Below are 16,763 nucleotides of genomic sequence, written 5' to 3' on the forward strand. Positions count from 1 at the left end.
TGATCAAATCATTGTCACTCTGGCATACTATTTGAAATGTAATATAACTTGTCTTTGTGTGTGTGTGTGTGTGTCTTCCAGGTGACAACCCTTATCTGAAGGTCGAAATATTGGGAAACTAAAGTAATTATTTCTAACACGGTTGTAGTCTCCATAATTTTCCTGAAATGAATGCTGATCACTGTGTAACACTGAAAGAAAGGATATGAAGAAGTAATTTCATTTTCTGATCATAGGATTTGGAATCTTAGACAGCAGTAGTGTTTCCTTTATCATTTCTGGTGACCACTACATGGATATTGCATTTCAGAACTTTTTTAATTCTGACTGTTGAATATTCAGTTCTGATGGTTGTGCATCATACATATTTTGGCTACTTTGTTACATTTTGTTAACAGCAATCTGTAACATTTTGAAGCTTGTTCACTAGAAAGATGACTGATGTTCTTTTCAATGTTGTGCATGAAGTCTAGATAGGGAATTTGTTTGGATGAAATCATGAATTTGTGGCAACATGTTAGTACATTCAGTTCTCCTTCTGTTTGAGGATGATATGATAGCCAATTTGTTCCTGAGTAAATTTAGTATATTTTTTGGTAATCATTCCAGTTCATCAACCTAATCTCGATTATAATGACTGACTTACCATTACTAAGGTGTAGGAAATTGTTATTCTTAAGTGTATTAAATAAATTTGTATTCTAAAGTTTCATTTTTAAACTAAAATTATCTGATATTTTCCACCCAATAGTTTTTAACTAATAAATATGTACATTACTATGCATATAGAGGGATTCTAATATAATGCATTTGCTCTGTTTCTTTTATTTAAATTCCTCACTGTTGTTCTCTGCCCATCTGCTCGATACTTTAGACAAAATATCTGTAAAATAAATAATTTTTTAATGTGGTACATATGATTCTGTAATTATGGATGCTCCTGATTTCTCATTATACAAAGAACTCAAAAGCATAAAAATCTAGTCCTCAGGCCTTCTAACTTATACAGAACCCAATGATCACCCCCCCCCCCCCCCGTTGTTTTCTTATATTCTATCATCAATCCAATAAAACATCATTTAGTGAGTAACGTCGACAACAAATTATCCTATAAATTATATTCTTGATAATGTTATTTTCGACAACTGAATATTATACAAGGAAACACATAAAACTGGGTTTTAATTGGTCGGAGATGTGTACAGAGATGTAGCCTACTAGTTTCGCCGACTTGACTGTTAGCTTCGTCTGGGCACACAAAAAGCAACAAAACAGCTAAAAAGAGAACAGAAACAAGCTAAAGTATCAGGTTAAAACATAACCGAATGCTAAATATTATTACCCCAAGACCTCATGGAGTCAAAGACTCATCTGGAAGGATCTTTTATCACACATCTCATCATACCCTGTCTTAAGCACACTCAAACTCCTTGTAGACATCACACTCTCAGGCAAGACATTCCAATCATTCACAACTCTGCACGAAAAAAACCTTCCTCTCACACCCTCTTTATACAGTTTCCAGGGATGACCTCTGGTTCTCTCCTGATCTCCCACTATTCTCTGTAGAACTTCTCCACCATTGATCCTATAACAACCCCTTACCAACTTGTAGGTCTCTATCATATCTCCCCTCTTCCTCCTGTCCACCAGACTCTGCAAATTACATCTTCTCAATCTTTCCTCATACTCGACATTCCAGAGGTCAGAAACTACCTTAGCCAGTCACCTTTGGTCCCTTTCCAACATCTCTTCATCCTTCTGAAAACCCGGTGACCGAATCTGGGCACAGTAATCCATCTGTGGACTGACTAATCAAAGCTTTATACAACGGAACAAGAATCTCCGTACTTCTACACATCAGTGTCCTCCGCATCATTTGCAGAAGCCTTTGTCACAATTTTGGCGATGTGTCCCCTAAATTTTAGATCCTTATCCACTATCACCCCAGATCTCTTATTTCCTCTACCTCCAACAATATATTCTCACCAAGCATAAATTCTGTATCCCATCTTTGTTTTCCAAATTTTAAAACCTTACATTTTGCAACATTGAACTCACATCCCCATTTCCATGCCCAATCACTCAATTTATTCAAGTCTTCTTGTAAGGCCACAACATCTTCACTACTCTTTATGGTTCATCCCAACTTTGCATTATCTGCAAACAACTGAATATCTCCATCCAAATCTTTGCCAATATCATTAATATACAAGTTAAACAGGAATGGCCCTAAAACAGACCCCTGAGGCACTCCACTAGTGACTTTCCTTTACCTGGATATCACACCCCATACACAACTTGTTGATACCTATCAGATAGCCAGTCTACAATCCAATGCACTAATCTATTATCCAACCCTATCTGCTCTAGTTTGACTCTCAACTTATCAGGAGGTACTCTATCAAAAGCCTTTGCGCAATCCAAGTATATTACTGTGTATCCTTCTCCTCTGTCCAAGGAAGCAGTCACTTGATTGTAATAAGTAAGTAGATTACTAAAACATGACCTCCCTTTAGCAAATCCATGCTGTCCATCAAAGATAATACCATTGTTGTCAACCCAACTCTGGATCCTAGTTCTCACAAACTTCTCCAACAACTGACACACAGATAGGCCTATAGTTTGATGTTTAAGTTCGATCACTTCCTTTATGAAGTGGCACAATCTTGCCCTCCTTCCACTCCTTAGGAACTTGACCAAGTGCAAGACTCGGATTAAAAAAAAATGTCAAGACAGGTGTCAACTCCCTGGCACATTCCTTCAGAATACGTGGTGATATATTATCAAGTCCCACAGCCTTATTTACATCTAGTTTACTGAACTCCCCAAACACCTCTTGCTCACTTACAGTCAATCTCTCCTCCTCATCATCTACTACTCTCAATCTCTCCATGAAGTCACATTCACAAGATTGAAAAATCTTTATGAACTGCTCGTTTAGTATCTCCACCACACATTCTGCATCAGCTGTCTTTATATCATTTTCTCCAATCAATGTCATCCTTCCATAATCATTCTTTCTTTTGCTGGCTACATATCCAAAGAATTCCCTAGGATTCTTTTTGGCTTGATTTGCTAACTGCTGTTCATACCTCTCTTTAGCTACTCTCACCAACCACGTCACCCTTCTTACCTGGTCTTTGTAGAGCTCGTGAAATTGGTTATTTCCACTTCTCTTATGCTGCCTCCACAATGCCTTTTTTCTCTGTATCGCATGCTTAATTTCTTTATTCATCCATCTCACACCTACCTTATTTAATCTTCTCACCCTTGGAATACATTTAGACATTGCATCTACTAAATATTTTTTTAAAATCCCCCAAGCTGCATTGATCTCTTTTCCAGCTAACTCCTCATTCCACATTACACCTGCAAGCTGTCTCTTGAGCTCTTCATAACCCCCCCCCCCCCACTTTGTAGTTCCACATATACCCTTTTCTCACAGGGGTCCTCACACTGCTGGCAACCACCCAGGTAATCACCTCTTGGTCACTCTCACCGATTGGTGCTGATTTGACACCTCATTTATAATTACATCCTCTGATTAGATGACCAAATCCTAGACCCTCAATCCTCGTGTGCCCTCTGTTACATACTGTCTGAGGTAGTTATCCCTCGAAAACTCAAGAAACTCATTTTCTTAACTTCCAGTTGCTATCTAATCATTCCAGTCTATATTGCCATAATTAAAATCACCCATAATGATCACCCTTTTCTTATTTGCTTGGCTAATTTGACTATACATTTCACTATCACCACCATCCACATTACCTGGTCTATAACAACATCCCACCAAGTATTTGATTCCATTCACCTCTATCTCACACCATACTGCCTCAAAACCACTGGTACTATTTCCGTCTTGCATCTCTACTTTGTATGGACATAACTCTTTCTCTATCATCAAGAGCACTCCCCCTTCTTTTGTACCCCTTCTATCCTCACGAAACACATCATACCATTCCATCTCTTCCTGTCAGGATGTCATCCTCTTAGAACCATATCTCACTTATTCCGACAATCTTTGGATGAACAGACGCAATTAGTGCAAACCATTTCATCTGCCTTGTTTCTTATACTTCTAGCATTTGTATACAAACACTACATCTCATTTCTGGATCTATGGCTAGTTCCACTGATACCACTCATTCGATGTGATCTCTCCATGCTTGACTGGGGCCATTTCCCTTCCTGCTTCTTCATTTTAGAACCCTTTTCAATTCCAACTGTTTCCTCTTGATCCCTGGTCATCCCATTCCTTTCCTGCCTACACATGCGCTCACCTCCTCTTGGAGCATCCACCTTTCTCACACTGTGTACCCCCATGTCCACCCTGAGCCTCCCCGTTTCCCTGATTATCGAAATTCAAATGAAACGTTATACCAAACACATGGAGCGTGTATGTTGGCAGTCATTGTTATATTGGTGCGTTCTATAATTGGCTGTAATGTTGAATTCCGATGTGTTGAGTGATCTTATGCGTACTTTCGATATATCACCAAGGATCATCCCTTGGTTTCTATTAAGGCTGCCTCTTGAACAGATCACTACTGCAGCTTCTTTGATGTTGCAATTATGAAAATCTTCTATGTACGGCATAGTACTTTTAACCCATTCAATGTTGTGATTGGTATTAGAAAAATGGAGAGCTAAATTTGAATTGTCCTTTCCGTTGTTGTTAACATCCCAATGTGTTCTTTTTGTCTTATCTCTAAACTTCTAGAAGTTTGTTCTATGTAATGCCCTTCGATTGGAAAAGGCCTAAGTTCGATTCTCTTCTTGACAGGAGGAATCTTTATATGGACTTTTTCAATCGAAAGTGAGTTAGCCGATCTCATATGGAGGTAGCAGGGTTTCTTCTCCTGGAAACTCAGGTTTTTCATTCCACATACAGACAAATTGGCCCTTCAGAACACATGCAATTTACAGACAAAAAAATACTAGTTGTGGTGGTGGTGGGCGGTAGATGCCGTTGATGTAGATGATTATAATTAATTTAGTTTAATCCTTTATCCAAGTGTAAGAGTAAAGTGTAGATGATTGGTAGTAGAAGTTCAGTGTAGTGATGGAGATGGAGAGGTACAGTAGGTGTCCTCCCGCGATGAGTCTTTGGACTCCTTGGAGGTGTCACGAATAATAATAATAATTTAAACCACAAGCACAAGGAATGTTGTAAACTCCAGGATGTGTATAGAAAGCAATGTTGTCCTTTGGTGGTGGTAACAAGTTGCGAACTTGGTTTGAAGGCCACTCGTATCTCGTGAGGTCTTAGCAGTTTTGCAATTTTCTGTGAAACTCTCTTTTTTTTTAAGATTACACAGTGATCACCATTCATATTTAAGAATTTAGGGACACAAAACACTTGAATGTCTTGAAATGATTATTTTACTTATTATTAATAAAATAAAAATTGGCTTTTCGACCCCAGTATTGAGGTCATTACCAGAAAAATACATGCTCTTGCACTCTACAAAGGTAAATTGAATTTACACTGTTAATTGATCTTTTACTTAGCCTGATCTCTAGTGGTAAAAAAAAAACAGGAACTACAATAAACCCTGCTAAAGTTTTCAGCAGTGTTTATTGTAGTAAGATTTTCCCCCGTACTAAGATTTTCTTTTGGATTTGTACAGTTCAGGTCTCTATATTATGATTTTCTTCTGGACTTGTAGAGTTCAGGTTGCTATTGAATATTTAAAAAAAAAAAAAAAAAAAACTTCACCAAATCCTCTTGTATTGAGATTTTTCTTTGGCTTGTTTGTTGCTATAATGGTTGCAAATGGATCCTTCACAATGGAATGGTTAGACCATTTTTGTTCAGGTTAGGATTGCGTTTGAGCATTTTACATGCTTCTTTAAATTTCCTCTTGAACCAGGTTTTGGTGCAGTGTAGGGCTTGGTACCTTTCCAATCAATTCTGTGGTATGTCTGGAGTGCATCATCATGACAGGCCAGTTTTTCCAAAATGGAGGTATTTCATGTGTCATTTGTGTGCGTCCTTCCTAATTGGGATAGTTTGCCCTGTTTCCCCTATGGTAAGGTAGGTTACATGTTCGTTGTATTTTGTAAACCCCTTGGTGGGCTAGGTGTAGAAGAGGATCTTTGGAAGAACAGTAGGTGTCTTAATTTGGTCGGGGGTTTGAATGTGGTTTTGATGTTGTATTTGTGTAGTGTTCTGTCTATTTTTTACAAAATGCCTCTAACATAAGGTATGGCAATAGCATTCTTGAAATCTCTTTTGTTTTTAGTGGTGTCTCTGTGGAGGATCGTGTGAATAGTTTTTTTACTGTATCCATTTTTTATAAATGTATGGTTTATAATCTTGTTTTCCTTGTTTAGAGCTTGCTCATTTGAACAAATAGTTTGAGCTCTCTGTTTGAGGGTGCTTACGATGCCTAGTTTTTGTATTGGGTGGTGGTAAGAATTTTGTGTATGTACTGGCCTGTGTGTGTGTGTAGGTTTGCGGTAGATCGAGAAGGAGAGAGACAGCCTGAGGTGGAAGATATGTGACAAGTGTCTAGGAAAGGAAGAGAGTTGTCTTTTTCAATTTCAGTGGTGAATTGGATACGTTTGTGTTGTTGTTCAGGTGGCTAAGGAATGTATTTAGTGCTTTGCGGCCGTGGGGACCAAATGACAAAAATATCATCAACATATCTGAGCCACATTTTGGGATTTAGGCTTAAACATCTTGCATACTAAACTCAAACAAAAAAACTAAGCAGCAACCTAAACAAAACGGAAAAACTGACTGTCAAATCCCTAAAAAATATGAAGGACATTATAATTATCTTCTGGTTCCCATCTGCCATACGGCCAGGGGAGGGTAGCTATATGCTACCATTCTAGGGAGAGATGATTATGAGCAAGGTGGTTTCCCGTTGCCTTCCTTGCCGTAAGTATTTATGACTGTAACCTGTTGTTCACGGGGCCGGTTTGCCTGCTTGCAGGATGAAAAACCCCAGATAAACTGGCGGAAAAAACCCTGCTGCCCACGCCCACGACCGGCTAACTTGGCTATGGCTGAGGAAGATCCTTAAGCTCCTCACGTCGTGGACGGGAATCGAACCTAGGACACTCCTTCCCCAGGCATATGGTTGCGAAGCGCAAAGCCACTAGGCTAACCGCGTGGACTTTTTTTATAATTATAAAAGCAGATAAAGGGAATGCTACTGTTGTTTTAGATCGGATAACCTACATAGAAAAAATGAACCATTTGGTATAGGACTACAATACCTACCAAATGGTAAACTACAACCCCATGAATCGCATCAAAAAGAAAACAACTGAATTAATTAAATCCGTTAACACATGTCCAGAAGAAACATCCAAAAAACTAATCCCTCATTTTGCCTATGCACCCAGAATTTATGGCCTGCCAAAAATACACAAAACAAATACACCACTACATCCAGTTGTTGAATGAATCAACAGCCTGAATTACCACTTAGCCAAAAAATTAGTGACCACACTCAAGGAATTGGTAGGTCATTCCCCATTCCTACATAAAAAATACACAACATTTCATAAACAAAATTAAAAACATTACACTCAATGACCAAGATTTATTAGTCAGTTTTAACATGACTGCCCTTTTCACCACTGTCCCGGTCAGTGATACTATTATGTTCCTACAGAACATATTTCCACACGACATCATGGCCCTCTTTGCCCGTGTACTCCATTTCGTTGGCAAAACAATTTTTACCTTCGAAAAGAAGGTACAGCCATGGGCTCACCACCTTCCCCCCCCCCTCCAATAGCTAAATTTTATATGGAAGACTTTGAACAATGAACTCTACAGTCAGCATGCCTAAATCCCAAAATTTGGCTCAGATACGTCGATAATATTTTCACCATTTGGCCCCAAGGCTGCATAGCACTAAATACATTCCTTAACCACCTGAACAAACAACACAAATGTATCCAATTTACCATTGAAATTGAAAAAAAAAAACTCTCTTCCTTTCCTAGTCACACTCGTCACACGTCTTCCCTCAGGCTGTCTCTTCTTCTCAGTACTGCAAACCTACACACACACACAGGCCAGTACATACACAAAAAATTCTTACCACCACCCAACACAAAAACTAGATGTCGTAAGCACCCTTAAACACAGAGCTCAAACTATTTGTTCGAACGAGCAAGCTCTAAACCAGGAATACGAGATCATCAACCATACATTTATAAAAAATGGATACAGTAAATTACTATTCACACAATCTTCCACAGAGAAAATCCTCCACTAAAAACAAAAAAGATTTCAAGAATGTTATTGCCATACCTTATGTTAGAGGCATTTTGGAAAAAATAGAACACTACAGAAATACAACATCAAAACCACCTTCAAACCCCCGACAAAATTAAGACACCTGCTCAGTTCTTCCAAAGATCCTCTTCTACACCTAGCCCACCCAGGGGTTTACAAAATACAATGCACATGTAACCTACCATACATAGGGAAAACATTGTGAATCATCCCAATTAGGAAGGACAAACACAAAAAACATATTAAATACCTCCATTTTAAAACCGGCCTTTCAGACCCCGCACTCCAGACATACAATGTAATTTATTGGAAAAGTACTAAGTCACTACACCACACCAACCTGGTTCAAGAGAAAATTTAAAGAAGCATGTTAAATGCTCAAACACAATCCTAACCTGAACAAAAATGACAGTCTAACAATTCCAACAATGGGAGGACCCATTTGCAACCATTATAGCAATGAGCAAGCCAAAGAAAAATCTGAATACAAGAAGATTTGGTGAAGTTTTTTTTTTTAACATTCAATAGCAACCTGAATTCTACAAGTCCAGAAGAAAAAATCTTAGTATAGAAACCTGGACTGTGTAAATCCAGAAGAAAATCTTAGTATGGGAGGACTTTAGCAGGGTTTATTGTAGTTTTTTTTTTTTTTTTTTTTTTTTTTTACCACTAGACTTCAGGCAAGTAAAAGATCAATTAACAGTGTAGATTCAATTTACCTTTGTAGAGTGCAAGAGCATGTAGCTGGTTTTGATATACACATCTTTCTGATGATGACCTCAATACAGGGGTTGAAACGTCAATTGTTATTTTATTAATAATAAGTAAAATAATCATTTCAACTGTGTGTTTTATGTCCCTAAATTCGTAAATATGAATTCTGTGAAACTGTGCCAGCAAAAGGAATGGAAATGGAAGACCTGTAGTGAGTTTCTTGGGTTTGCTGTTGGGAGGGGTTGGAGAAAAGAATCTTTTTTATCAATTTTTTCAGATAACCATTGTTTGTTCAAGTTTTGAAAGATGAGATCTAATTCGTCTGTTAAAACTTTGTCATAAGAGAAGACAAAGTTTTAACAGACAATATTATGACAATATGACAATATTATGGGGCCGTGTGGTTAGCCACACGGCCCATAAGATTTGTTCTTATGGCTGTGCTCTTCACATCGATATGCCTGGGGAAGGAGTGTCCTAGATTCGATTCCCGTTGGATACGTGAGGAGCTTAAGGATCTTCCTCGGCCATAGCCAAGTTAGCCGGTCTTGGACAGTAGGGTTTTTCACCCAGTTTAATCTGGGGTTTTTCATCCTGCAAACAGCAAACCAGACCCATGAACAAACAGAATACAGCTATAGGACATAGCACAGCAAGGAAGGCAGTGAGAAATCACCTTGCCCATAGTCACTTCCCTAGTATGGTAGCATAGCTACCATACTAGGGAAGTGACTTATTAGGGAAGTGAAATTGATGAGGCTGTTGAAATTATCCTGCAGTATTACCAATACATTAATTTTATTATATATTGACCTTACCAGTTTTGCATCATCCGATAAATTGATGTCTATCCATTGGCCATCTTCTTATCCTTATCTTCATGGAATTTTATTATTATTTTTTTTTGTTATATAATATTACCACCCACAAATGGTTATTACTAAACCTATAGTATGTGTGTATTGTGAGTGGCCTGGACCCCCCCCCCCCATTTTATATATATTTTTGGAACTTTTTATTTATTTTTATATTGTCTGGAAACCCTAATCTAGAGAAAAAACAAAAACATGGAGATTTTTTAGCCACTTCAGATCTCCAGTTAGTGGGGCAGGCAGACTTACACCAGGTGATGAACCTCATTTTCCACTTAAAGACAATCACAAACATTCATGCCCATGCAGGATTCTAACCCATGACCTGTTGGTTGGAGAGCAGGTAGGCTAACCACTTGGCCAACCAGGCTGGAAAACAAAGACAGTAATATAAAGCATGTATAAACAACTTGGATTAGTGAATAAAGGAAGGGTAATTATTCATCTTGTACTATTCATCTTGGAAGGGAAAAAAGGAAGAAAGTGCCACAAGGATCTGTTCTTGGACCACTGCTGTTTAATTTGTTCATAAATGATATAGGAAAGGATCTGAGAGGAACGGTTCATTTGTTCGCTGATGATGATCCAAAGTTGGGTAGGGCAATATTGAAAGCAAAAGATGTCAAAATTTTGCAGGATGATTTGGATAGATTGGAGGTCTGGGCTAAGGAGAATGGATGTCAATTTAATGTGGCAAAATGTAAGGTTATGCATTTTGGGGGAAAAAGATTTGCAGCAGTTTACTGCATTGGTGGAACCGTGCTCCAGGAAATTGATGAGGCACGAGATTTAGGAGTGTTGGTGGATAAGGAACTGAAATTTAGGGGACACATTGCAAAAGTGGCCAAATCAGCTCAACAGATCACTTGGTTGCTGAAGAATACGTTGACAAGCAGAGACAAGCAGGTTATTGTTCCTCTGTATCGAGCCTTGATAAGACCCCATCTCGACTACTGTGCTCAGATTTGGTCACCTAGGTTTCTTCTTGATGGGGAGGAGGTGGAGAGGATCCAGAGGCGAGTGACCAAGATGATAGCAGGTCTGTGGAATGAACCGCATGAGAACAGGTTGAGGATTTGTGGGTTGCAAAAATTGGTTGATAGGCGGAGGAGGGAGATATGATTGAGACATTCAAATTACTGAAGGGTTTCTATAAAATTAATTCAGAAGATATTTTTGAGAACAGGGCTGGTTGTGGGAGGACTAGGGGACATCCATGGAAACTGGGCAAAAGTGTGGTTAGTAAAGGTGTTAGAGCTGGGTTCTTTACTTTTAGAGTGGTGAATGAGTGGAATGCACTCCCTGAGTCTGTGGTGGATGCTGTGACAGTGAATGAGTTTAAGGCGAGGTATGATAGATACTGTATGAATGTCGAATAGTTGTGATGAATATGATTTGGGGCCTCCCTCAATGAGTCTAATGACTCCCCGGAGTTGCCCGTAATAATAGTAATAGTAATTATTATGGCTTGATTTTAATTATGGCAGTATATAGATTGGAAAGAAGAGATCACATTTCAGAATAAGAAAATTAATTTCTCCTGTTCTTGAGAGATAAGTATCTCAGGCAGAATGTAAAAAAGTGCACACGAGGATCGAGAGTTTTAGATCTGATCATTTCATGAGAGGATGTAATTGTGAGTGGGGTTTAAGAGTTTTCTCCAGCTTGTGAGAGTGATTGTGAAGAGATTACTTGGGTTGTGGCTAGCCATATGCAGACTTCTGTGAGGAAAGGATATATGTGGAAGTACAAGGCTGGTGATTATGACAAGCTTAAGAGACAGCTTGGTGCTATTGCATGGAATGAGGAGTTGTGAGTGGTAAGGAAATAGTCGCTGCTTGGGAACTCACAAAGAAATACAAAACGGCATCAATGTGTGACTATATTCTGAAGGCCAGAAGGCTGAATAAGGCAGGTGTAAAATGGATGAATTGAGGGGCTTAAGCATGAAATCTGGAAGGAGGAGGTACATTGGAGGCAGTACAAGATGAATAATAGTAATAATCAGTTGCATGAAGAATATAAAGAACAAGCCAGGAGAGTGACTTTGATTAGTAAGGAAAACAAAATTGAAATATGAGCAGAAATTGGCAAATCATGCTAAGAAAAACCTTAGAGAGGTTTTTAGATATGTGGCAAGTAGAAGGAAGAATGATTATGGTAAGATAATAATGAATGAAAATGGTAGAATGATAATGATAATCCAATCCCATCTGTTTCAATTTATTTAACAGTTTGTCGTGTGACAGTCTATCAAAAGCTTTTGCAAAATCCAAGTTCACCTGTACAAGGTATTTGTCACCTTGTACAGGTGAACTTGGATTTTGCAAAAGCTTTTGATAGACTGTCACACGACAAACTGTTAAATAAATTGAAACAGATGGGATTGGATTACAGAGTTATGAGTTGGATTGGTGACTTTCTGTCGGATAGGTATCAGAAAATGGTATATGGCGGTGCAGTATCCTGAAAAAGGAAGGTCACTAGTGGTGTGTTGCATGGGTCAGTTTTGGGATCACTGCTGTTCAATTTGTATATTAATGATGGGATGGGATTAACTAGCGATATATACAGTTGTTTGCAGACAACGCAAAATTGGGAAGAGCAGTGCTGAGTAAAGTAGATGTTATGGCCTTACAGGAGGACTTGAATAGATTGCATGAATAGGCAGGTAAGTAGAACTGTCAGTTTAATGTTATAAAGTGTAAGATTTTGAAATTTAGTAAGAAGTGATGGGATACTACGTATGCAGCTTGTGGGGAACTTTAATGGTAGAGGAGATGAAAGATCTGGGAGTGGTGGTGAACAGGGGTGGGCCACACTACACAAGAGAAGACGCCACATCGGATAATGGCAGCGATGCAGAGGACTCTTGACATGCAAAAACAAAGAGGTTATGATGCCATTGTATAAGGCCTTGATCAGGCCTCATATGGATTAATGTGCACAGATTTGTTCACCAGGTTTTCATGGTGATGAGGATATGTTAGGAAGGATCCAAAGAAGATATATTATCAAGTCTAAGACTTATCACAGAGTAGGCTTTGGAATGTGAAGTATGAGGACAGATTGAGTGAAAGTAAATTGCAAAGCATCGTGAGGAGGATGGGGGGATATGATTGAGATATGATAAACTAGCCAGGGATTGTTATCAGGTTGACATACAGGAGATTTTTCATAGAATGGGAGAGGTGTAGAACAAGAGGCCATTGCTGAAAACTGTATAAGGAGAGTGTGAACAGATCTGTGCACATGACTGACCCGCGCCAGTGTCTAAATCAGGAACCGTGACCTTGGACTTTACTTCGGTTCTAGGTAACCCTATGAGTCAGCTTTATCAAACTCTATCAGCTCACCCATTTTTTCTAAGAATTAGCATAACTTACAATCTCTTGTTTCAAATGTATAACAAGCAAGCCTTTTACATGCAAAATTCTTATAACTAAATACTGTAAATTAATAATCTCATTTTTCTAATATTATACAATCAATGTTCTTATACGAGTTAACAATTATTCTTTTCAATATATTTATTTCATTTTATACTTAGATGTAAGCACATTTTTCTTATTGTGATCAAGTAAATTCTCCTATGAAGTTTACAAAGATCACAAATTTAGCAAAGGTTCCCTCTCTCCTAAAAAAAGTTTTAAAAAATTTTTTCTTACATCCGGGGTTCCAATTTTTGTCGAGGATTGCCTGCTCCTTATCCACTCTTCAAGCTGTGGATTCCCCAGATTATAGAAGTAAAGTGTGCCCTTGTATTTGACAGCATTGTCGTTTAGCTCTCTATTGGTGTAATTCTTCCCCTTGGATTCCTTCCTGTCAGCTGACCAACTTTCTATTCCTTCTCTCCTCATTCATTCAGGAACTTGCTGCTTATTGAAGGAACACCTGGTAAATTGTAGGCACTGAATTCTGCTATGTGCTTTATTCTGACTGTGTTTTTTCTTTTTAAGTTTCTTTCTCCTATTTGCCCTACTTCTGCCTTCTTTCGCACCTTGGTTAGCTGTCCGAGATGCATCCCAGGTTAAGATCCTTTCATCAGAACTCTGTTCATCAGAGGTATGTTCACTCTGGGGATAATCTCCCTTCCTGTGGTCTACCTTACCATTTTGTCGGGGGCCTAAGGTTATACCTGGTTTGTTCTCGTATCCTGTCTTGATTCTGGTTCTCATAGTTCCTTTCCCCCACCCTGGTTGACATTCGTTTATTTGGTATACTTGCCCCAATGTACTCTCCAAACTGAGTGTACCTGGAGAACTGTCTGTCTGAGACTGGATTCTCCTGCTATCCTTGACATCTAACATTATTCTTCTTACTTGCAGGGGCATTTATATTAAGGCTTTCTCCTAGACGAGGATTGTGGCCTTTTCCTTTGATCTGCTTCCCTTCTAGCAGGTATGTCTCCCTCCTTATATAATCACACCTAAATTTATACCTTGACAGGAAATCATTACCCAGAATCAGTTTAACGTGTTGGAGAGAGGACTCTGACAGGACCAGAAACTCTTGCCAAACACACAACTTGAATTCTGGTAGGTATATCTTGAGATTCACCGATCTTGAAGCATGAGTGCTGGAGGTCGTAACACCTGATATTCTCACATGTCGCCTGAGATGGGCGATATTATCCTTAATATAGGGCTGTATTGTCATAAAGAAATCCTCAGACATGATGAATAACTGGGCTCCAGTGTCCAGCAAGGCTTTACACTGTTTTCCATATGCACTGGCTATCACCATCAATTCATTAGGCTGCTCCTTCTTTTCTTGCCCTTTATTCCATACTCTGCTCGTATAAGTGTGCGAGTTTAACTCTCCATTATGGCCCTTATGGAAGCGTTTCCTATTTACATAACAGTCACGAGCAAAGTGTCCAATCTTGTCACTTGAAGCACCTTGGGGGTTCTCTACCATTGCTCAGATCAATAGTTCTCCCTTGACTCGGAGGATTTACTGTTGCTTGTTGGGAGGTGATTTCTGATAGCCTCTGCATTACTGAATCCAACCGATCAAGAAGGGGTCTTTGTAGACGCTCAACTTCTTCTCGTATTAACTTAGTGGTTTCTTCAGTTCTGCTATGACTAGGCTCTGGGGTCCTTACAGACAAAGTTCCCAGTTGTATCATCACCTCATCCAACTGATCCATAATAGGCTTTTGGAGAATTCCTATTTCTTGTCTGATCAAGGCCTTGATATTATCTGTATCAACATAGGACCCTGTCAATTTATTTATCAATAGTCTATCACTCTCTTCTATCCCTTCTCTCACCTTAGGTCTTTCTCTCTTTTCCCTATTTTCTTTGTTTTGTTCATGCTTCTTTTCTGGATTTCCTTTCTCTTCGACTACATTGACTAGACCTGGAACAGCTGCAGGACGGAGGTCTCCAAGCATTTGTTCACGTTCTTTGACAGCATTGTAGCAGTCACATAGATTGGTCAACACTTTTGTTAAATGCAGTCTCTTTTAATTCTGCTTTGACTCCCTGTCTGAACTGCTGGAAGATGGCCCAATCCAGGTGAGGCTTTTCTTCACCTTGGACACGATTTTCTTATTAAGGTTTCTACTTGCTAAATTGTGATCAAGTAAATTCTCTTATGAAGTTTACAAAGATCACAAATTTAACACTAGATTGTTCTCTCATAGGGTGGTTTGTGAATGTAATGGGTTGCCATTGGATGTTGTGTGTGCAAGCAGTGTGAATGAATTCAAGAATAAGAAGTATAGCCGGTGTATGTAGTATGTGCCCCCCCCCCTCAGTGAGTCCCAGACTCCCTGGAGGTCTCTCTCTTAATAATAATAATAAAGGCTCATTGCTGCTAGATCATACTAACCATTATTCAACAATGCAAATCAGTTACTTTCATTATTTTAACAATGTCACTAATGTCCTAAATTGTTATGCTGAAAAGGTGTTAATGGAGGTGCAAAAGGTTAGCAATAGGAAGGCAGTTAATGAAAGTAGTGGATCATCATGGAAGTTATTTTCTTTCTGACTATCTACCAAGTATAAGTTATGATCTCCATCCTTAAATAGTTTATCAGTATCTTTATTCCTGCTAACTTTGCTACTTTGGCAGACTGGCTGTTCTGCTAAGATCAGAATTCAACAACACAAAGACTACATACGATTTTTAGAATTCCAGCTTTTCTTCTCATGCCATAGTTGCTAGACATAGAATTCACTGGAATGAAACTAAGATTTTTTTCCCCTAATAGATTTAAATTCGATCATCTATTCCCTTTAACTTGCAAAACTCTGCATCATTGCCATAAACTTTATCGATTAGCATGCATGCCTATCTCAAAGTTTTGGGAAGTAATCACCATAAACTGCCCATGACAATTTTAAGATAATCTTGAACTACAGAGCTGTACTTGGTTCTCTGGCACTTTAATAGTGCTTTTTCCAGTTCACTCAGCTGTGATTGAGATAGAAGGAAGTATATTCATTCTGTATGACAGATTCTTGTATGTCATGATTTGATTGTTGTAAGCAGTCTTTTCCACTCTTACCAAATGATCCTTATGTTACAATGAGAGACATATATAGGAGTTTATATTAAATTCTAATTTTCCTTACCTTTTTTTTTTTTTTTACCATTAACCATTTTTAAATATATTACAATACTTAATCCATGTTGATAAGAACTTTTATTTATTTATTGAATTTTTTCAAGCACTCTCTATATATATATTTTTTAATTTCAATATCCTTCTTAATATATATAATATGGTACTTAATTATATTATTATTATATGATACTTAATATATTATTATTATCATTAAAGTTTGACTAATATCTATTACAGGTTATATTTGTCGATGGAAATGGAACATTGCATCCTAAAGGTAATTTTGCTTTATATGAAAAGTAAATAATTTCTGTTTTGGCCACTGTTT

The 16,763-nt window shown here is 38.3% G+C and overlaps 1 protein-coding gene across 11 annotated transcripts in view; it reads left to right on the plus strand.

Moving 5' to 3' along the window:
• Positions 1 to 16,763, plus strand: part of LOC150107864 (endonuclease V-like) — a 299,756-nt gene that overhangs the window by 80,824 nt on the left and 202,169 nt on the right. For all 11 annotated transcript variants that reach the window (XM_090415396.1, XM_090415386.1, XM_090415387.1 and 8 more), the window contains one exon: positions 16,673 to 16,712. In XM_090415396.1, the coding sequence (XP_090271522.1) occupies positions 16,673 to 16,712 (40 nt within the window). The remainder of the gene's footprint in view (positions 1 to 16,672; positions 16,713 to 16,763) is intronic.

This window comes from Typopeltis vanoorti, chromosome 3 (genome assembly GCF_054136105.1).
Source record: "Typopeltis vanoorti isolate ZY-2024b chromosome 3, IOZ_Tvanoo_1.0, whole genome shotgun sequence".
Lineage (NCBI taxonomy): Eukaryota > Metazoa > Arthropoda > Arachnida > Uropygi > Thelyphonidae > Typopeltis > Typopeltis vanoorti.